We start from the raw sequence: 22500 nt of genomic DNA, 5'->3' as shown, positions 1-22500 counted from the left end.
TTAAAGGGGTGATAGAATGATGATATGGGGTATTTGGTGCTGGTCCTTAAGGTCTCTGAATAGGGTGTGTAACATTGGTTGGGCTGAAAATGGCATATGTGCTGTTCTATGCGCCCTAATGCAAGCCTGGTTAAAAGCCCTAGAATGAAACGAGAGGTTTTCTCCCTTTTATGGTATGCTCATGAATATTTAGATGAGCTGTGCGCTGATTGGTTGGTTTACAACGAGCGAAGCTGCGGAGCAAACGCGTCATGGCCACAAGCACTCACTCACTGAAACATCGAAATTGTTGATATGGACACATTAGGTGTTGAACCATATATGTATGAGCCAGAATCAGAGGAAGAATCTGATGTAGAGGAGCAACCAGTCGCCCATAGATTACAAATGACTACTTCAGAATGGTAAGTTTTTTCATTTATCATTTACACGTAGCACTACACGTTAGCTGTAATACTAATGTAATAGCCTACTCACACTTCAGTGTCCTAGCCTAAGCATAACGTTGTATTAGTCTTATGTTAACTTTGTAAGCAGCATAACAGTTATTCATTTGCACACAAACAAATGTTTTACAACATGTAACGTTAACCTCGTGCATTTTCTGTCAAGACGTCCAGTTAGCGAGAAAGTCCGTATAGCCAATATGTAGCGTGCAGATAGCTATAATGAAATGAGTGCTGCTCGCAAGGAAAATAGCCTATACTCTCGTTTTAGTCAGTATATTGTTACCGTTCTCTCCTGCTGAATGGGTTATCTGATTAGGAGTTACCTACATTATTTGCCACGTAACGTTAGTAGTAATATGTGATCTTACAACAGGACGTCCAGTTAGCTGGGCAAGAGACTATTTCCGTAGTACCAGTTCAGTATGTTATGGCCGTAATGAAATGAGTAGCCTACTGCTCACTCGCTTCAACAAAAATATTACCACGGTCATGTCACGAGAGGTAATATTTTTGTTGACGCGAGCAGTAGGCTACTCATTTCACAAACACCATAACCTACGAACTGCCACTACAGAAATAGTAGGCTCTTGCCTAACTAACTGGACATCGTCCTGTTGTATATATTATTACATGTAACGAAGATAATAATCTCATAACCAGATGACCTAATCAGCAGTAGGCTAACTTCTATCCTGCTGATTATATCATCTGATTATAAGATTATTACCCTCGTTCCATGTAGTGATATGTGAACTTACAATTACATCCATCTCCCCTTGCCAGGTGTACGTGTGGAAACTGTGACCGCATGCCCCAGGAGAGAGAAAATATATGTTGCCGGGAAGTACCCCAGGTAACTAAAACTGGAGATATTTACTCAAGCTAATTTGTGCTTTCTGCTCATTCAAAATGACAAAATAACAGCATGGTCTTTATATTTGTTTTTACAGGTCATGAGAAGAATGACCCAGGTTCCGGAGGAGATAACCTGTATGATTGACCATCCTGGCCTTGAACCGGTGTGCCTCAACATATATTCTTTACAAAATGCAATGAACATCTACAGAGCTGACCATGGGCAGTTGAGAATAAGAGGGATGGAAAGGTGAGGACAATCTGATACAAGTGTTACCAGCTATATAATATAAATCAAATGTTTTGAGCCAATATGCATTCATTATTAGTTCAGCAGGTCACGAAAACACAGTTTGATGCAAACAGTAAAATGACAAACTTTATTTTGTTTCAACACAATCATACAGTGCTATACTCAAAAATATAAAATATTCAAAAAATAAATAGTAAAAAAGTGTGCCTTTCCACTCTGATTTCTCTGAAGGCAATGCAGACACTTGGCCTACAGATCTTTCGTGAGCTGGTGCTGGGGTTTCCTTGGGCGAAGTGTCCGTGTTGTGATCCCCTCTTGTGTGGTGCTGCGCATACGGAGGGAGTTTCCGGAAACATCAGGGCAGTATGTCGGGTTCAGACCCCCCCTCGACTGAACCGTGACACATGCTCAGCGACAGCATCCTCCCTGGAAGGTCTGGGAAGCTGAGCACACAAGTCTTGGGGCACAGGAATCTGCTGGACGGCATCCACATAACGAAGGGAGTCATGGACGATCTCTTCGAACACCAGTCTTATCAGGTTAAAGACATAGCCTGTTGTGTGTGAATTAATAAGTTATTGTTAGTGTCTATACCGTTGCACATTTGTTGCACAATCGTTTGTATAAAAAAATATATACATTTTAAACTTACAAATCGTTGGCTCTGTCTTCACTTTTTTGACCGTGTAACCTCCCCTTTTGGCCTTTGGAAACACAAGCCTGTACATTAGTTTCCCCTTGGCTGTCTTCCGTTGTAGGCGCTGAGCATTCTCATTGAAATGCATAGCTGCAAGGTACAACCTAAATGAAACAGCAGAAATGTTGTAACAATTGTCACTTGTCACTTTTGTAAGCACACACCAAGCAAAATACTACTATTAACTCACAGCAAAAGCATTGGCTAAACCTGTAGGCTGTGCCAAAGCTGTACTCTAACCGGTGTTGTTACAAGTGCCTTTCAGTTAGAGCAGCCTAAAACTGTAATGATTTGCATTTTGATGGCTGGCAATTAGGCCTGATCTCACACTTTCACTAAACAAAACCCATTTCTGTACACAATGTCTTCTGAAGGCATCATACGTGTGTGTTCTCAGCTGCATTGCATCAAATATCTATAACATAATTAAAAGTAGATCAGTTGTGAAGTCATCAGTGAAAGACAAACACTTCCTGCAGGGGACAATGAGCACAATGATACCTTTTTCATCTTTGAAAATGAAGCTCCACAAAAGTAAATGGCAGCAGACAGCTGAAGGTTGCCCACAGGGGTGCTCCCAATAACTGGCTGACTCTTCCACTGTCGGAAGAACTTGCAGTGAGGGCATAGTTGGTCGATCGCTAGGAAGGACCCTCTTCTGCGTGGCAGGAATGTACAGGTTCTTGTGCACACAGGGCAGATCTCGAACAGGCTGAAGAGGCATTGCTCAAAAACAATGTATTTTGCATCGCCATATGAAGTCACTGGTGATGTACTACAAAAGATATTAAAGAAAAAACAACATTGTCCATCTCAGTCAAAAATGTGTCAAAAAACAATTGTACTGTCTGACAACAGTCACAATGCATATAAATAGCACTGCTGCATTGTGAGAGTTTTAACTTTACTTACAAAAGCTGAGATGATTCTGTCTCCATTGTAGCAGACTGCAGGATCGTATGTGGAATCTTGAGGATCAGTGCATGCAGAGGAAACATCTTCCACCTCCTCCTCAAATTCAAGGCGAGGTCTCTTTGCTGGCCTCTGACCCTTCAAAGGAGTTGAAGAGAATGGCCCAGAGACTGAAGGAGCCGTTGTGCCTACTGCCACACTTTGGCATTGCGGCGTTGCCTGTATGCCTTCAAAGGGGGAAGGGGAGACTATTTAGTGGGGTGTCATATGGATTGCTCGGTGCCGAAGGACAATGTACTGCTGTGATACAACATACAATTTACTAATCAGTCATATCTTTTGTATATAGACCCATTCATACTGGTTGAACAAATAATTTTCACCAGCCTTCCCCACAAAAGTAAATGCAGGTCATTCAGTGAGATGAATAGTATGAATAGGTCTATTCATACTATGAATACTTCTTTAATTTGTTGTGAATGGCTCACTAATGTACTCAGTCATCAAGGTAAGTAATTGGGCAACACTGCTCTACTAAATGCTACCCAGTAATAATGCTACACATGTTTGGAACACACAAACACCATAACACGTCTGATAATATTCATGATAACATAAGAATAATTAGAACGTTTACCTTTGCTTCGTTGGTGAGGTCTCAATGTAGTAAAAGAAAGCTGCGTCCCGCGAGATGCCACACAAGGAGGATCTGTTTGGCATGCTGCAACTTTTGTTCGTGGTTGTTCTTGTTGTTCTTGTGATGTGCTCTGAAATCATTTTACACGATAATGTTAACGTTACTCCTAGTTTCCACTTCTAAAAGTGGTAACAGGATCGACTTAGGTGGGTAACATTACAGCTTAGTGCTAGCTTCTAGCAACCAAACTATCGTGATTCTACTCAGCTTTAGCTATCTTGCTGGAATAGAATAACAAAATAACCTGACGAAGACCTGGACAAACGTGCATCGTAAAGTGTAGATTTACATGTCAACATGTTATTTATTCGAATGAAATACAGTCAGGGAAATGAAATAATGTTACCCCCATTGCTAACAAACTGAATCGTAACACATTCTACGTGTACATGTATGTTGCTATACACGATATGCTAGCATTGCTATCAACTGCTTAGCGACAAAATAATACTTACAGCTTGCGGTTGTGATGACCTTACAGTCGGAACAGCCCCTCGTTTCAGTAAAAGAAGTTTGGCAAATCCTGCTTTAAACTGTCCAAGATTTTGAAAGCTGTCTTCGGTAAAATGTTTAGAGCAAATGAACAGCTGAGCATCGAACTTTGCAGGGATCTTCTGATAGACAAACATTATCCATGCCTGCCGAGTCTTCGGATCCTTGGGAAGACTGTGACAAACTTCCCCTTTCTCCGTGCAGCCTGGAACACTGCATTTACCTCTCTGGCTCATTTTCGATAGAGAAACTGCCTGCTTTGTAATTCTTGTAGAAGTAAACCCAACAGTAGGCTAGCTAAACTAGTGTCTGACATCTTCACGACCTCCATTCATGTTCTTGGGCCAGCGAACCAGTGGGCTGGTCTGTATGTAAATTTTGGGGCGTGACAAATGTACAGGCCAGAGCCAAATAAGGTACCACTTCAGAGTTTGCGTAAACTCTGAGCTTCTTTTGGATTCGCCCGTTTTATGGCGGGAGTTTCGAATTGTGAGATTTGCACAGAAAGGAGGCATGGATGGGGTTTTGAACTTCTCTGTATCTCCATTTCACCCACTGAACTATCGTTATTCATCTATGACAAGGTAAACTCGGTTTTGCATTCTATGACCCCTTTAAGTATATTTTTTTGGACTTTGCCAGTTAATTAAGACTGACAGGAAGTGAGTGGGAGAGAGAGTCAGGGTGGGATCCGGAAAGGACCACGGGGCGGGAATTGAACCCGGGTCGCCGGCGTACGGTGCAGGTGCCCCAGCCAGTTACGCCACGGCCGGGGCCAGAAGATATGATTCCTAATGTAACTTGACTTGTAAAGTGAAATCAAATAAAGTATATAAAATGTGTGTGTGTGTGTGTGTGTGTATATATATATAGATATAGATATATAGATAGATATGTGTGTGTGTGTGTATATATGTGTGTATATGAGTGTGTGTGTATATATATGTGTGTGTGTATATGTGTGTGTGTGTGTGTGTGTATGTGTATATGTGTGTGTGTGTGTGTATATATAGATATGTGTGTGTGTGTGTTTGTATATATGTGTGTGTGTATATGTGTGTATATGAGTGTGTGTGTATATGTGTGTATATGAGTGTGTCATGAGCTCTCTCTCTGCCTGGTAACACGTGCTGAGTGAAGTCTGATGACCTCCACCTGTTCCTGCTCTGCTCTGCCTCACCCTCGTTACCTACCAGCTGCACTGCATTCACCACTCATCATGCCCTCTATATAAAGCCTTGCTTTTCAGTCCACACTTGTCAGATCGTCTGCAACCAGCACCAGTTACCTGCCTGTTTATTGAAAACGCCTCTGACTCTTTGCCTGTGATCCCGGACCCGCTCGACTACTTCTGTGTTCTCCAGCCCCGGTAATCTTGACCTGCCTTCCGTCCCTCTTCTACGAATACCGCCTAGTCCTTGACTGTACTGCTGCCTCGTTTCAATTGCTGTTGTGTGTGTGTTTCCCCCAGGACTTCCCGGATCATCCAGCTCCTGCCTTCGCTGTTCGGCTACTGGGGGAACACACACACGCAGACTCTTGGAACTCCTGTACCCCCCCCGGAACCCCTGAAACCCCCAACCCTTAAATAAACTTTTGAACGTGACGCAATTGTGGTCCTCTTCCTGTTTGGTGTCTGACAGTACGATCTGACCAAACATGGACCCAGCGCACGGTCGAACCAGCATGGAAACCGACGAACCAGAACCACCCACCGCCATGCAACGCCTGGAAGAGACAGAGAGAGAGGTAAACCGCAACACGGCTGACATTGCCTCCCTACTTCAAGCCGGCTTGAGCCAGCGTCAGCAGTTCCAGCAGCAACAGCAACAACTTGCAATGATCATTCAACTTCTCACCAACCTTTCTCCTCTGCCTGCTCCCACCGGCCCAGCCCCAGCCAGCCTGCTCACCGGCCCAGCACCCGAGTCTCCTGCCCAGTCCACTGCTACCGTGGCTGCCGGAGCCCCAGAACCCAGGATCGGCAATCCAGAGCGGTTCAGCGGCGACCCAACCCAGGTACGGGCGTTCCTGACGAGCTGCCGTGTCCAGTTTACCCTGCAACCCAGGACTTTTGCCACTGAAGGGGCGAGGGTCGGTTACGTGATCACTCACCTGACGGGCCGAGCTCGACTCTGGGGAACGGCGGAGTTCGAGCGCCAGACCCCAGCATGTGCAACCTTCAACCTATTCGCAGAGGAGATGCTCAAGGTATTCGATTTGGAATCCACAATAGCCGAGGCATCTCGGATCCTGATGAGTATTCGCCAAGGCAGAAGGACTGTTGCGGATTACTCCATCGACTTTCGAACCGTGGCAAGTCGGAGCTCCTGGAACATGGAAGCATTGGTGGATGCTTTCCTCCACAGCCTGGCGGACTACATAAAGGACGAGCTGGTTTCCCATGATCAACCCCCCACTCTTGATGAAGCCATTGCTCTGGCTGTCCGCATCGACCGCAGGATCCAGGCCCGCCGTCATGAGAGAGGGCGCCAGAGTCCATCCACCAGCACACGGAGTGTCCCAACTGCCCTTCTGTCCGCACCTGCCACACCATCTAGCCAGCCGGACCAGTCTGAACCGATGGAGATCGGCCGCACCTCCCTAACCCCTGCAGAGCGCCAGCGACGCATCACCTCCAACTTGTGCCTGTACTGTGGTGGTGATGGTCATCGAGTCGCCACCTGTCCAGCAAAAGCCGGAGCTCACCAGATGTAGGAGGAATCCGGATGAGCTCAATGAACATTCAGCCCTCCATCAGCCGTAAACCCCTCATCCAAGTCTGTCTTCACCTGTCTGATTCCACCCACACCCTGGCAGCCCTGGTGGACTCTGGCGCAGAAGCAAACATTATTGACACAGGACTTGCTCGTCAGCTGGGCTTGGAAAGCCATCGCTTGTCCACTCCTGTTCCAGCCCGGGCCCTGGACGGTCACGCAATTGGCACAGTTACCAGCATCACAGCCCCCATCTCAATGATGGTGTCAGGAAACCACCGAGAGACCATCCGCTTCCACCTGCTCAGCTCTCCAGGCCAACCCCTAATCCTGGGCTACCCTTGGCTCCGTCTCCACAATCCTCACCTCGATTGGGCCTCCGGAACTGTGAAAGAGTGGGGAAATGCCTGCCACCTGACCTGTTTGCGTGCTGCCTCGCTGCCCCCCGGCTCAGTACCCCCCAGCATTGCCCACGACATTTCTAATGTCCCTGAATGTTACCATGGCCTCCGAGAGGTGTTCAACAAGACCAAAGCCACATCTCTGCCCCCACACCGTCCGTACGACTGTGCCATTGATCTCCTCCCTGGGACTGCTCCACCCAAAGGTCACCTCTACTCACTATCCCCTCCTGAAAGAAAAACTATGGAGGATTACATCAGGGACTCCCTGGCAGCTGGACTCATCCGCCCGTCTTCCTCTCCTGCTGGTGCCGGGTTCTTCTTTGTGGGAAAGAAAGATGGTTCTCTTCGCCCCTGCATTGATTATCGAGGTCTGAATGATGTCACAGTGAAGAACCGGTACCCTCTGCCTTTACTCACCTCTGCTTTTGAATTGCTCCAGGGATCCACTATTTTCACCAAACTGGACCTTAGAAATGCTTACCACCTAGTGCGAGTAAGGGAGGGTGACGAGTGGAAGACAGCATTCAACACCCACACCGGCCATTATGAGTACCTGGTAATGCCATTTGGCCTCACCAACGCCCCAGCGGTATTCCAGGCGCTGGTGAATGATGTGCTGCGGGACATGCTGAATAAATTCGTCTTCGTGTACCTGGACGACATCTTAATTTTCTCCAGAACTCTGTCCGAACACACCCGTCATGTCCAGCTGGTTCTTCGACGGCTCCTGGAGAACTCTCTCTATGTCAAGGCGGAGAAATGCGAGTTCCATGCTCAGACTGTGTCATTCCTGGGATACATCGTCGCTGAAGGCAATATCCAGATGGACCCCGCAAAGGTCTCGGCAGTTACCTCCTGGCCAGTTCCGGGGAATAGGAAGAAGCTGCAGCAATTCCTCGGTTTTGCCAATTTCTACCGGAAATTCATCCGGAACTACAGCTCCGTCGCCGCTCCCCTCACAGCTCTGACCAGCATCAAACACCCCTTTTCCTGGACCCCAGAGGCCAACACAGCCTTTCATACCCTCAAGGCCCGGTTCACCACTGCCCCCATCCTCCAGATGCCGGATTCAGACCGGCAGTTCGTTGTCGAGGTGGATGCCTCAGACGTGGGAGTCGGGGCCATACTCTCTCAACGGGCAGAGGAGGACAACAAGTTGCACCCCTGTGCATTTTTCTCTCGCCGGCTTTCACCTGCAGAGCGCAATTATGATGTTGGAAACCGTGAGCTGTTGGCTGTCAAGCTTGCCCTGGAGGAGTGGCGTCACTGGCTGGAGGGGTCCACAGTTCCGTTCCTGGTCTGGACCGATCACAAAAACCTCGAATACATCCGCAATGCCAAACGTCTTAACCCCAGACAGTCCCGCTGGGCCTTGTTTTTCACCAGATTCAACTTCACCCTGTCATACCGCCCAGGTTCTCGGAACACCAAGCCGGACGCTCTCTCCCGTCAGTTTCATAAGGATGACGCCCCTTCCCAGGAACCTGCATCAATTCTGCCCGATCCCTGCGTCGTAGCTGCCCTGACCTGGGATATCGAGGAGGAAATTCAAGAGGCCCTCCGTGACCATCCCAGTCCCAGTGCATGCCCAGACGGTCGTCTCTTCGTCCCAGATAATTTGAGGTCCCGGGTCATACAGTGGGGACACAACTCCCGCCTTGCCTGCCACCCGGGCTCCGCCCGCACCTGCCATCTCCTTGCCCAGCGCTTTTGGTGGTCGTCTTTGAGAAGGGATGTCCGAGAATTCGTCCGTGCCTGCCCCACTTGCAATCAGAACAAGTCCTCCACTCGGCCCCCCGCTGGTTTACTCCAGCCCTTGCCTGTGCCCACACGACCCTGGTCCCACGTCTCCTTGGACTTTGTAACTGGCCTCCCACCATCAGGTGGGATGACTGTCATTCTCACTGTGGTTGACCGGTTTAGCAAGATGGCACACTTCATTCCCCTCCCTAAACTGCCATCTGCCAGAGAGACTGCCCAGGCTGTTCTTGATCATGTCTTCCGTCTACACGGGCTGCCCAGGGATGTTGTCTCTGACCGAGGCCCGCAATTTACCTCTACATTCTGGAAGGAGTTCTGCCGTCTTCTAGGGGCCACAGTGAGTCTCACCTCTGGGTTCCACCCCCAGTCCAATGGTCAATCCGAGCGGGCAAACCAGGAGCTGGAGAAGGCGCTGCGGTGCATGGTTTCTCGCAAACCCCAGGCTTGGGCACAACAACTGATGTGGATAGAGTATGCTCACAACTCCCTCACCTGCTCTGCCACTGGTATGTCACCTTTCCAGTGTGTGTATGGCTACCAGCCCCCCCTGTTCCCCAGCCAGGAAGGAGATGTGTCCTGCCCGTCTGCCCTCGCCTATGCCCGCCGTTGCCGTCGTACCTGGTCACAAGCTCGTGCCACGCTACTCAAGTCAGCTGTCAGCTATGCCACTGGGGCTAACCGCCGAAGATCGCCGGCACCCGCCTACCGTGTTGGCCAGAAGGTGTGGCTGTCAGCCAAGGATCTCCCACTGCGGGTGGAATCGCGTAAACTGGCACCTCGATTCCTCGGCCCGTTCCCTATCCAGAGGGTCATCAGCCCAACCGCAGTCCGGCTCCAGTTGCCAACCTCCATGAGGGTGCACCCTACTTTCCATGTTTCGAAAGTCAAGCCGACGCATGAAAGCCCGCTGGTCCCCGTGCCGCTTCCTCCTCCTCCTCCTCGCCTCGTTGACGGTGGGCTGGTGTACACCGTTCGACGCCTGCTTCGGTCCAGACGGCGAGGTAGGGGCCTCCAGTATCTCGTCGACTGGGAGGGCTATGGACCTGAGGAGAGAACCTGGGTGCCAGCCAGTCGGATTGTGGACCGGACACTCATCGCCGACTTCCACCGTCTGCATCCTGATCAACCTGCAATCCGTAGGGGCCGCCCCAGAGGGGTCCCTAACCGTCCTGCCCGCCCGGCTTCCTGTCATGTGCCTGACCCTGACCCTGTCTCGGTACCTGTCCCGTCTTCTGTCCACGACCCTCCAGCTCCCTCCGAGGATGAGGATGTTCACTCGGACCGCTCGGAGGAATTCTAGCCCTCCACCGGCTCCCCTCCGCCCTCCCGACGTGGTGTCACTCTTGGGGACTTCTGGGGCCGTCCCTTAGGGGGGGGGTTCTGTCATGAGCTCTCTCTCTGCCTGGTAACACGTGCTGAGTGAAGTCTGATGACCTCCACCTGTTCCTGCTCTGCTCTGCCTCACCCTCGTTACCTACCAGCTGCACTGCATTCACCACTCATCATGCCCTCTATATAAAGCCTTGCTTTTCAGTCCACACTTGTCAGATCGTCTGCAACCAGCACCAGTTACCTGCCTGTTTATTGAAAACGCCTCTGACTCTTTGCCTGTGATCCCGGACCCGCTCGACTACTTCTGTGTTCTCCAGCCCCGGTAATCTTGACCTGCCTTCCGTCCCTCTTCTACGAATACCGCCTAGTCCTTGACTGTACTGCTGCCTCGTTTCAATTGCTGTTGTGTGTGTGTTTCCCCCAGGACTTCCCGGATCATCCAGCTCCTGCCTTCGCTGTTCGGCTACTGGGGGAACACACACACGCAGACTCTTGGAACTCCTGTACCCCCCCCGGAACCCCTGAAACCCCCAACCCTTAAATAAACTTTTGAACGTGACGCAATTGTGGTCCTCTTCCTGTTTGGTGTCTGACAGAGTGTGTGTGTATATGTGTGTGTGTATGTGTATATGTGTGTGTGTGTGTGTGTGTGTGTGTGTGTGTGTGCCTGCAGGACAGAGAAATGATGTGATATTAAAGGGGCACAGTGGGCTTGTGTAAAGACCAGGGGACATTAAGGAGAACATCCATTAAACAACACACCATTACATCTCTCTCTCTCTCCATCTCTCTCTCCATACCTCCCTTCTTCCCTCCCTCTTTCCATCCCTTTCTCTTTCCCTCCCTCTCTCTCTCTCTCTCTCTCTCTCACACACACACACACACACACCCGCATACATACACATATACACACACACACACACACACACACAAGGGGAACCCCTCTGCAGGCTGTATCAACACACAGACAAATGAATAAACAAACCCACACAAGGGAGAGTGTGTGAGAGAGCAGCAGCTCCACAGCAGGGAGAGTGTGTGTGTGTGTGTGTGTGTGTGAGAGAGAGCAGTGGCTCACAGCAGGGTGGTGTCAGCGCTCGCGCGGCCTTCAGGACCCCTGGACAGGCGCCCGCGGCAGATGCCTGATGATTTCTCTACAGGGTTATAGAGCGCAGGTCTCTTCTAAGTGAGAAACTCATCAGGGTGCACACACACACACATGCACACACACACACACACACACACACTCACACACACACACTCACACACACTCACACCTCTTTCTGTTGGAGTGTGTGTGTGTGTGTGTGTGTGTGTGTGTGTTTGTGAGTGTGTGTGTGTGTGTGTGTGTGTCCGTCAGCAGGTCTGTGTGAGACACGTTGGTCATTTACACACTGCTGCTGCACTCATCTAGCACCTCCTGCTGACACTCCAGGGATCAAAGGTCAAGTCAATCCCTCCCAAGGCCATAGGTCAAAGGTCAAATGATTGATCAGGACAGTAATGGACCCCACAACAGATGAGCATTCAACAGGTGAGGAGCACCAACAGCGCACACACACACACACACTTTCTCTCTCTGTCTCTCTTCATCTGTCTCTCTCTCTCTTTCTCTCACACACACACACTGTATCTCTTTCTTTCTCTCTGTCTCTCTTCGTCTGTCTCTCTCTTTCTCTCTCTCTCTCACACACACACACTCACACACACACACTCACACACACACACACACACACACTCACACACACACACTCACACTCACACACACACACACACACACACACACACACACTCACACTCACACACACACACACACACACACACACACACACACACTCACACACACACACACACACACACACACACACTCACACACACACACACACACACACACACCTGTGGTCCCATAGGCCTTCTTCTGTTTGATACCATGTGGCTCCTCCAAGAGGCTGATGCCCTGTTGCCGTGAGCAACGCTCTCTTCTGCCGTGAGCTGGGCTGTTGATTATCAACCAATCAAATGAAACCAACAACACACAGCCCTCATCATCATTCATATCTTCAACACACACACACACCTGCACAGCCCATACACACGTCATCCTCATAATTCAAACCCTAAACTCATATGGACACTCACACTCACACACACACACACACACACACACACTCACACTCACACACACACACACACACACACACACAGCTCATACACATCATCCTCATAATTCATCTCCTCAACACACATACGGTCACACACACTCACACATACACACACACAGACACACACTCACACATACACACACACAGACACACATATACACACAGACACACACACAGACAGCCCATACACACATCTTCCTCATAATTCAACTCCTCAACACACATACGGTCACACACACTCACACATACACACACACACACATATACACACAGACAGCCCATACACACGTCTTCCTCATAATTCAACTCCTCAACACACACATACGCACACACACACACACACACACCCTATTCATAATTCATCTCCTCAACACACACACACACATGCATGTCCAATTCATCATTCATCTCCTTAACAATCATATACACACAGACACGCACAGCTCATGAAAACATCTCCCTCATTATTGATATGCTCAAGACATACACACACACACACACACACACACATACACACACTCACACACACACACACACACATACACACCCACGCCCTTAGGGTTTGGTGGCACAACTGAGGCCACAGTAACATTGTTTGTTCCTTGTGAATGTGTGTGTGTGTGTGTGTATGAGAGAGAGAGAGAGGGTGTTGGGGTGTTTCTTCCCAAGGCCATCTCACATAAACATACAAATTCAATATTAAGGGCCAGTAGGTTGCCGTGGCGATGGCTGGGGGGGTTGAGAGTTTGTGTTGCCCCTGTGCTGAAATCTCATCCGCTTTCATTAACATGCTAATGCCACATCTTAAATGCCCAGGTGGGAGTGGATAATCCCCCAGCATGCAAGGACACACACACACACACGGTTTTGGGGTTAAGTGGCTCTTGTAATATAAACGTATAAGTAGGTTTCCTACCTATGGTGCGTGCGGGTGTGTGTGTGTATGTATGTGTGTGTGTGTGTGTGTGTGTGATGCTGTGGTTTTGGGATTTGTCTGGAGAAAGAAAATGCTGCCCCCCCCCCCCCCCACACACACACACACACTGGTGAGACTCTCTTTCTAACACACACACACACACACACTGGTGAGACTCTCTTTCCAACACACACACACACACACACACACACACTCACACACACACTGGTGAGACTCTCCTTCCAACACACACACACACACACACAGGTGAGACTCCCCCTCCACACACAGGTGAGATTGTGTAGCTCACACCGACACAATGTTCTAAATGTACGGGCTTTTGCTGCTGACGGGTGCTTAAACTTTTTCGCAGAAGTACACACAAAGTTATTAAATGAGATAACTTGGCAATTTGTCAGTATTTGTGTACATTCATCTGACTCTTCTTTTTTATTTACCAAAAGGGCAGCAAAATAAAGTCTATACATACTCAAACAGTGTTATGCTATGTGTATAAAAAGGGAACTTTGCAGGGAGTCATCCAGACCAAGACCTTAACAGTCACAGCCCACTCAGGTTCCGAAAGTAACAATCTAACTCATATTCTCCTTTGAGAACTGGATTATAAGTCATAAAATCGTAACCATCCAAGGTAGACTTAAAACCTATACAGTTTATGGTTAAAATCAGCTATGGCATGATCAAGCGATTATATGCTCATATAGAACTTCAATGTGTGCAGCAAGCTCCTCAGGATGTTCTACCAGTCTGTTGTTACCAGCGTCCTCTTCTATGCAGTGGTATGCTGGGGAGGAAACACAAAGAAGAAGGATGCTGGGCGACTTGACAGGCTGGTAAGGAAAGCTGGCTCTGTAGTGGGAGCTGAACTGGAGTGCATCACTTCACTATCTGACAAAAGGACCCTGAACAAACTGATCAACATCTTGGACAATGAGTGTCACCCACTCCACAGCACTATTGTTAAGCAGAAGAGCCTGATCAGCTGGAGACTTCGCTCACTGCCTTGCACAACTGACAGACTGAGAAAGTAATTTGTCCCCAGGGCCATTGAACTGTTCAATGCCTCACTTAAGGGAAGAGGAGAGATAGACTTCTCTGCATAGTCTGTCTGCCTCTTCACCCCCTCCATGTTTGGTACTGTCTGTCCACTAGCCACTTGTACCACTGTCTTTATGCCTCACTGTTTGCGTGCTATATTAGCACATCAGCACATATGCATAACCCCCCCCCCTATATTAGCACATTAGCACATATGCATAACCCCCCCCCCCCCCTCCATGCCACAGCCGAACTGTGGCCACACTTATACATTTTCTTAAATAGTTAAATATATAGATATATAGACTTTACTTTACTTTATTTCTGCATTGTTGCACTGTTGACTTACTCATTTGCACTATCACCATGGCCACTATCACCATTGCACTACCACCATGACACTCATTCACACAGAGCACCTTACCATACCTTACTATGCACAGAGAATTACAGGCTCAGTCCCTGTCTCAGTCATTGCAAGCGCCTCTGATTGATTTATCACCACTATGTGGATACTGTTTTTAGAATTGATTTAGATTAAGTGTTAGTATATAATTTGTATTTTTGTAATTTGTATTTTAGTATATTTTTATATATTGTATTAAGTGTTAGTATAATTTGTATTTTAGTATATTTAGCATATTCTTTATCTTCTACTGTCCTTACTGCTTAGTTGTGTTTTTATATTATATACTTTAATTACTCTTTCTGCTGTTAAAGAATGTGTTTGTGTTGTATGTATGCTGCTGCTGAGACCTTGAATTTCCCCTGGGGATCAATAAAGTATCTATCTATCTATCTATCTATCTAGAACTTCACAGGTCTATGTGTGGCCATCCAGCAGTGTTGTAGTCAAGTCACTATGCCTCGAGTCCGAGTCCAGGTTCCAGTCTCCAGTGTTCAAGTCCAAGTCATTAAAAAAAAAGATCCGAGTCGAGTCCGAGTTCCGCACTAAAGTAAGCATAGCCTACATGTTTTTATACTAAAAAAAAAATCCACATAGCTGTGGTGTCGCACCAGGCACATCCTAATGGCGCCCGCTATGGACTTTTATATATAATTTACCTTCTGAACTCACTCTAGCGGTGCTCATCATGACTACACTCCTGTCCTCTTAACTCACAGAAATGCAAAACTTTAATGTGCTTTATTTGCACTGCACATAGCCTACATAACCGTCTGTCATAAATAGCCTATGTACAAAAAGACTGGCAGCACCAATCTTAAGCATATATGTCGTTCAACAATGTTAAACACTCACAGAAATGCAAAACTATAGGGCCTACACTGCAAATTCTGGTCGACTGTTGTTTGTATTATAATAATAATAATAATAATAATAATAATAATAATAATAATATAAACCTTGGTGCTGGGCCATGGAACAGGCCTAACAATATAAGTCAAAGAAGTATTTGCTTCCAATGATCTTTTACTTATTTTGTTAACTTCAAAAAACATAACATACAAAAATATACTCTATAACTCGCAAGCATAATCATGTTACACAGACATGTTGCATTTCAAGTACATTAGGTCCGACACCATGCTACTACCCAACCTTGCCCGATGAGGCCAAAACTTGAGGCATGAGATTGAGGTAACGCTCTCCTCTGCAATCAAGTGGAGGTGTGCAGTCAGTTGAGCCTGCACAGAAGGCTTCTCGGCAGAAGGGAGAGTCTTCCTGTAGTGGGAGAACAGTCTTGGCTGCTTTTCAGGAGGAGACTCTGTCACTGTTTCCTCTGGTCCAGTGTCTGCATCTGTTGGTGGCACTTGGTCGTCCCCCTCTGCCTTTCTGTGCTCTGAAATGAAAAGGGCACAACACTATTTACAAGTATGTTACTGAATAGACCGAAACATATGACGGACTTCATTGTAACACCTTCAGTTATAATAACATTCCATCACTAAAATCATTACACATGGCTTTTGTGAACTGCTAACAAAAAAATAATTCTCACCTTTGATCTCATTCTTCAAACGTTCTTTGCTGAGACAGTCCAGTTGCACATCATGTCTCAGCCACTGGAAACCGAAAGCAGGGTCTAGCACGGATGCTACAAAGAAAGCATTTGTGAAAGGAAACTTTGTAGGGCATCTTCCTTCGGAGGGCTCACATCCTGGCATCTCAACTGCTTGGAATATCTCGACAAATCTAGTCTCTAGAGCAGTGGTCACCAACCTTTTTTGGAATGGCCCAAGATCCCTGACCTCGGCCTGAACAAAGGCAAGATTTACCTTGAAGCGTTAAAAGAGAACCAAAGTCAAAATACACTTCCAATTTAAATACTTTTATTTAAGCAAATATATCAGGTCAAAGATATAAATTATGTTATTTTGTTCAGTGGGGACAACACATTTTGTAATGAGTAGGTAGTGCTCTGTGAAGCTTAAGAAGCTAACTGTGAAGCTTAAGAACTTGCTTCATGCAAGGTACTGCATTTACTTTTGTCCATAATGGAGAGAAAACTACCCATTTGGTAATGAACAGATCATATTGCTATTTATATATTGATTATCGAAACTTAATATTATGTCTGAACATTTGCACCAATAAAAATGAAATGCCATTCTGGCTCATCTTATGCAGTAGCCTACTGACAACAACACATTGAAACAGATCATATTGCTATTTGTAACAGTTAACTATGAAACTTACTATTACTTCTGAACACTTGGACCAATACAAATTAAATGCCATTCTAGCTCATCTGCATCACACTTTTACAGGTAAAGCTTTTTCAGAAATGTTCAAACAGGTAAAGCTTTTTCAGAAATGTTCACTTAAGTCAGTGTGATGGTTGTGACTGAATACTGTCAAGTATTTTTGTAGTTGGGTTCATAGTTCATTATCTTCATATCTACACCACTTTGCAACCCAAAAACTTGATGGAATTTGGCTGATACATTTTCCACATCAATGGACTGAAATGGGTTTGAAACAAATGCAGCTATGTCTTCCATGATGTCTAACTCACCAAAACGCCGACTGAACTCCGCTGCGACTTTGTCGAGATGGGTGCAGTACTGATCTGGGTGAAAAGCATCTTTGTCTTTGATGGCTTGAGACATTTTTTCCAGGTTGGGAAAATGTGTTAGATTCCTGCTTTTTAGATGTGTAGTCCAAACACAGAGCTTGGCCTTGAACGCATTCACTGCGCTTATCATCTGGGACAGATGTCTGTTTTTCCCCTGGAGGTCAGTGTTGAGCGCATTTAGTTTCGCCGTTAAATCAGTCAGAAATCCCAGGTCAAATAGCCACGCATCATTAGACAATTCTTTGTGCACCTCATTCCTAGTTGACAGAAAAGTCTTTATATTTGGCAGCAATTCAACAAAGCGCTGTAGCACTTTGCCACGACTCAGCCAACGAACATCAGCATGGAGAATCAAGTCTCCATAAGCGGCGTCAAGCTCATCCATCAATGCCTTGAATAAGCGATGTTGAAGAGCTTTAGCTCGAATCGAGTTGATCAGTTTGACCACCAATGACATAACGTGCGAAAAATCCAATACCTTCCCAACCAAGGCCTGCAGGTGAATTACGCAGTGGTAACTCATAGGTCTCATAAGTCTGGAAAAGCGGGATCATTGCGGCACAGTGCTACAAAACCCAAGCGCACACCGCGCATCGCTGGTGCCCCATCAGTAGTTATTGCTACCAGTTTATGAATAGGAACTTTGTTGTCTTGGACATATTTTTTAAACTCGTTAAAAATATCCTCGCCCCTTGTTCTGCCGTGTCTGTAACATGCAGTGATTCATCCAATTGAACCGACAAATATTCACAAAGTGTTAAGTCCCTTAACACCTGCTGATCCACGTTCTGCGACAGTGATTCAACCCTTCTTGTCACTGTTGCAGGGCCAAGCGGGACACTGCTGAGTGCTGCCTTGATGTCGTCCTTGTTCTTGAAATCGTCCAACACTGTGTTGGCCACAATGGTCATAGCCATCTGTAAAAGGCTTCTTGTGTTGAGCCAAAAGGTGACTAACTCGAAATGACGCTTCTGTAGCAGCCTTATTTCGATTAACAGGTTTAGCGAAGAGAGACTGCTGGGCTTTTAGCCACGATTTTAGCTCCACAACTCTTTTAGAACGGATAGCACTCCTAAGTGGAAATCTGTCCTTGAATGTTGGGTGGTTGGTATTGTGATGACGCTCCAGATTCCCTCTCTTACTCAGTAATATAGTTTGATGACACAGCATACACACACACTTGTCTTTCACCAATGTAAAAATGAATTCGTCTTACCATTCTGGGTGGAAATAATATGTTTTTGCCTTTTTACAAGACGCCTCAGCCATGTTAGCGGTATGTTAACCTAGCAAATGTCTTCAGTGACAAACCTTCTGTTCTCTCATTGGTCAATAAAATTGTAACCTACTAGGCCTACCCCCCACCTTCCCCCAATCTTATTGGTCACTCACAACTATGCTGGCTACAGCAGAAGCTGATGAAAGAGCAAGACGCTCATAAACGTTGGCGAACATGCAGGAATTTGGTGTTGTGTTTTTATTTTTCCTGTTATTGTGGAGATCTACTGGGAAAGCGATCGGCGTGTTGGCGACCCCTGCACTAGAGCTCTCACTAGGGGCCCACAGGACTGGACTTTGCCTTTTTCTTTCTTGCAGGCGAGTGCACAGACTGAGAACACAGGGCACAACTACACTGACAGTCACTATTTTCTCACCCTGAGTGAGGTTGGTGGCCTCTAAAAACGGCTCAAGAATTTCTATCAGCTCTTTAAGCTGACCATCGTCCCGTGGCGACAAGAGGAGGTTTTGAATGCAGCTGACAGCATTTGGCTATCTAATCTAAACACACAATAACCCTCGACTTGTTTCAGATTAGTTCCAACGTGTTGCGTTTGCTGAGGGGATGGTGATGACATCTCCAAACCACGCTTGGAAGCGGTCTTTGAACGTGGTGCTTGTGTGAAGGAGGGTGGCTGTGCAGGACACCTTTCCCAGGGTGCTTGAGAGCCCACTCGCCTCTTTCAGGCCGTCCTTTATCACAAGCTGCAGTGAATGAGTGAAGCAAGACAGTCTTTGCATCTTACAGTTGTCATCTAATGTATCATCCACTAGCTGCTGATCTTCTGGGGTCAGGTCTTCCTAGATGTCATCCTCCTCCTCAAATGTGACTGGATCTTCAACCTCAGCATCACAGGGATCCTCTTGGGGAAAGCTGGTCTGGAAGGCTTTCCTCATGTTTGATGCATTATCTGTTATTACAAACATTATCTTGCCTTTAATCGGGTACTCCTCAACACAGGATTCAAACAGCATGGCAATGTTTTCGCCTGAGTGTTTCCCATGCACTCGCTCACAGGCGAGAAGATAGGATTGAAGGCAAATTTCATGGGTTTTCATCTGTTGTCACTGTGTGAGCGGTCACCCCAAGAAATGACCTCATCTTTCTGTCACTCCATATGTCTGTAGTTAGAGACACTGGAAACTTCTGCCAGCCTAATTAAGGCTCTTAATTAGCGCCTTTTTGGCTTTCACCATGCCTGGAATGGTCACAGAGGTAATAGTGGACCTTGCTACTGGCACATACAGAGGGTCATTGACATGAAGAAAGTGCCTGAAGTCCTGATTGTCAACGATGGAGAGGGGCACGCCACAGTTAGTTATTAGGTCTTTGACAAGGGCATCACTTTTACAATTACTTTCACAATTATAGCCTTTTAACGTGGATGTTTCAGGTCGTAGGTCTTCTGCTGTCCAAAGCATGATTTAATGGTGGTTGAGGTAGCAGGTTGTGACACAGTGGAGGAAGTCTGGTATTCTTGGAACCTATATGGGGAGATAAACATTTAGCTCCTGATGCCAAACAACTTTAAACTTTCATATCAACAAGAATATTATAGGCCTATTATTAATGTATTTATTTGCACACATTAGTAATAAAGTTGGTTCATTTAATCTCAAAATTCAAACCTGAAGTTCAGTTTATACAGATTAAATTGAATCAATTCACAATCATGGTTCCTAATTTCGAATTTAAATAGTTAGTTCATGTACAGTTAATTTAACATCTCAACAACAATAACCTCTTCAAGTAACTGTTAGCCACGAATTCATGAATTTCCCCTTGGGGATCAATAAAGTATCTATCTATCTATCTATCTATTAAAATGATGTCCACAGTAAAATGATGTGGCGCAGTTTTTCCTACCGCGCTGGCAGATGTAGGTAATGGAACACTTGTAGCGATTACATCTACTGTGAAAGGTAGCGAATGTTATTTCCTTCTGAGCAGGCATCAACGTAATGTACATCGCCTCAACAAACGGCTCTGGCCTCAACCCTTGTCTATTCTTTTGAATTAGAACTACTTCTTTGCTGGCCGTTTTACCACCTCGTCGTCCATTATCCCTTTGCTTAACTAGCACATCAAAATCGGCGATAGGGCGATGTAATTCTTTTTCCAACAAACTTGTATGACGGTAAAAGCAAAGATAGAGCGCTACGCTCCAAGATCTTTGGTAACGTTAGAAGATCTGCTAACGTTAACTTAACATAATGTGCTACTTTTAATGAAGTTAGAATATACAGTCACAATAAGCATTTTCTCATTTTTTGTTCTGTTCATTTAATGTATTAGTAAGTGTTATTACAAAATACAGAAAAATAAAGAAAAAATAAAATAGAAACCATCTAATGAAGGACTGTTAGCATTACATTAACCTACTGGACTCCTTGCTAAGCACACTGTGTTGAAAAAACAGACGCTAAAGTTAACGTTATCCCACCTTAACGTGAACTTCTATGCTCCTTGAATGCACCCTCAAAATAGCCAATACAAATAACTGAATAATATGCTATAAGGCTATAACACTGTAATATTATGAATCTACCATACTATGCACACACTGTAGATATCAGCAGTAACTAGTAAAATCCTATTGATGGGCAAACTAACGTTAACGTTGACTCTCTAGGTGGCGGCATTAGTTAGCCAACCATCATAGCAGTTAACGTTAACTTAACGTAGCATGTCACTTACTTTTCTGGATGCAGTCTTGACAGATGTCGATTGAAATTTGAGGCAGTCCCCAATGTCTCCTCATTTGTTCTGTTACATATGGAGCATTTTGCACTCCATTTTCTGCCAATGCAGTGAAATCCTTAAACGCCAAACGGACAGTCTTCAGGACACTCATCTCTCCTCCAGGCATTAGTTTAAATTAACATAACATGGCATGACGTGTGATGTATGACATGAAGCAGTATTCCATTGCACTAATAGACCTATTAAAAAAATAATTTAGATATTAAAATCATAAACCAAATAATATTCTAATGACATATTAAAATTATAGCCTAATGACATTACAAAAAAAAGTTGAGTCTTTTTCTCAATTTCCGAGTCAGAATGATCTGAATCTAGGAGTCCGAGTCCAAGTTCGAGTCATTCAGTGCTCAAATCCAAGTCAAGTCACGAGTCTCTAAATTTAGCTCATGACTCGGACTCGAGTCCGAGTCCCGGACTCGAGTACTACAACACTGCCATCCAGTGAAAACTGTTTTGCTTACCTTGAAGTGGAAAGGGCTTAATGTAAACTGTGGTGTAAGTCATCTTGTCTTACATTCAAAAATAAGTGTGTTAAACTATCATTAGGTTGGCAAACATTGGAAAATGCATGATTCGCAATAGCTGATAGGATTAGTAGTTCCTTCGATTTGAAATGAAATATATACAGCCATTTTTGTTGTTTTTCTGTTGTTTTTGTTTTGCACAAAATTAAATGTTGCACGATCACGATTCACACCATAGCTGGTCAGC

At 45.9% G+C, this 22500-nt stretch overlaps 1 protein-coding gene and 2 long non-coding RNA genes across 3 annotated transcripts; 1 reads left to right on the top strand and 2 right to left on the bottom strand.

Annotated features, from left to right (window-relative positions):
- Positions 1–34: 34 nt before the first annotated feature.
- LOC121711569 (P2X purinoceptor 7-like) lies at positions 35–2212 on the top strand. Its single transcript, XM_042095274.1, has 4 exons — positions 35–404; positions 1233–1302; positions 1400–1554; positions 1789–2212. The coding sequence occupies exons 1-4, from the start codon at positions 295–297 to the stop codon at positions 1949–1951; spliced, it is 498 nt and encodes a 165-aa protein (XP_041951208.1). The 5' UTR covers positions 35–294; the 3' UTR covers positions 1952–2212.
- LOC121711575 lies at positions 1670–3204 on the bottom strand. Its single transcript, XR_006032371.1, has 4 exons — positions 3167–3204; positions 2756–3029; positions 2210–2669; positions 1670–2110 (listed from the first exon to the last, which is right to left on the bottom strand). It is a non-coding gene; the product is annotated as an uncharacterized LOC121711575 (long non-coding RNA).
- Positions 3205–3212: 8 nt separating this feature from the next.
- Positions 3213–4340, bottom strand: LOC121711578. The gene is made up of 3 exons (XR_006032375.1): positions 4319–4340; positions 3804–3933; positions 3213–3393 (listed from the first exon to the last, which is right to left on the bottom strand). It is a non-coding gene; the product is annotated as an uncharacterized LOC121711578 (long non-coding RNA).
- Between the last annotated feature and the right edge of the window lie 18160 nt (positions 4341–22500).

Source organism: Alosa sapidissima, chromosome 6 (assembly GCF_018492685.1).
Source record: "Alosa sapidissima isolate fAloSap1 chromosome 6, fAloSap1.pri, whole genome shotgun sequence".
NCBI classification, from domain to species: Eukaryota; Metazoa; Chordata; class Actinopteri; order Clupeiformes; family Clupeidae; genus Alosa; species Alosa sapidissima.
Note: the sequence above shows the minus strand (reverse complement) of the source record. Positions and strands in the feature narration are given on the sequence as shown.

Bases quoted from the DNA above. Each gene is read 5' to 3' on its own strand.
- LOC121711569 (XM_042095274.1), top strand. From the start codon at position 295: ATGGACACATTAGGTGTTGAACCATATATGTATGAGCCAGAATCAGAG. The intron at 1,303-1,399 runs GTAACTAAAACT...TTGTTTTTACAG, and splicing joins GTTGCCGGGAAGTACCCCAG to GTCATGAGAAGAATGACCCA. The intron at 1,555-1,788 runs GTGAGGACAATC...ATTTCTCTGAAG, and splicing joins AGAATAAGAGGGATGGAAAG to GCAATGCAGACACTTGGCCT.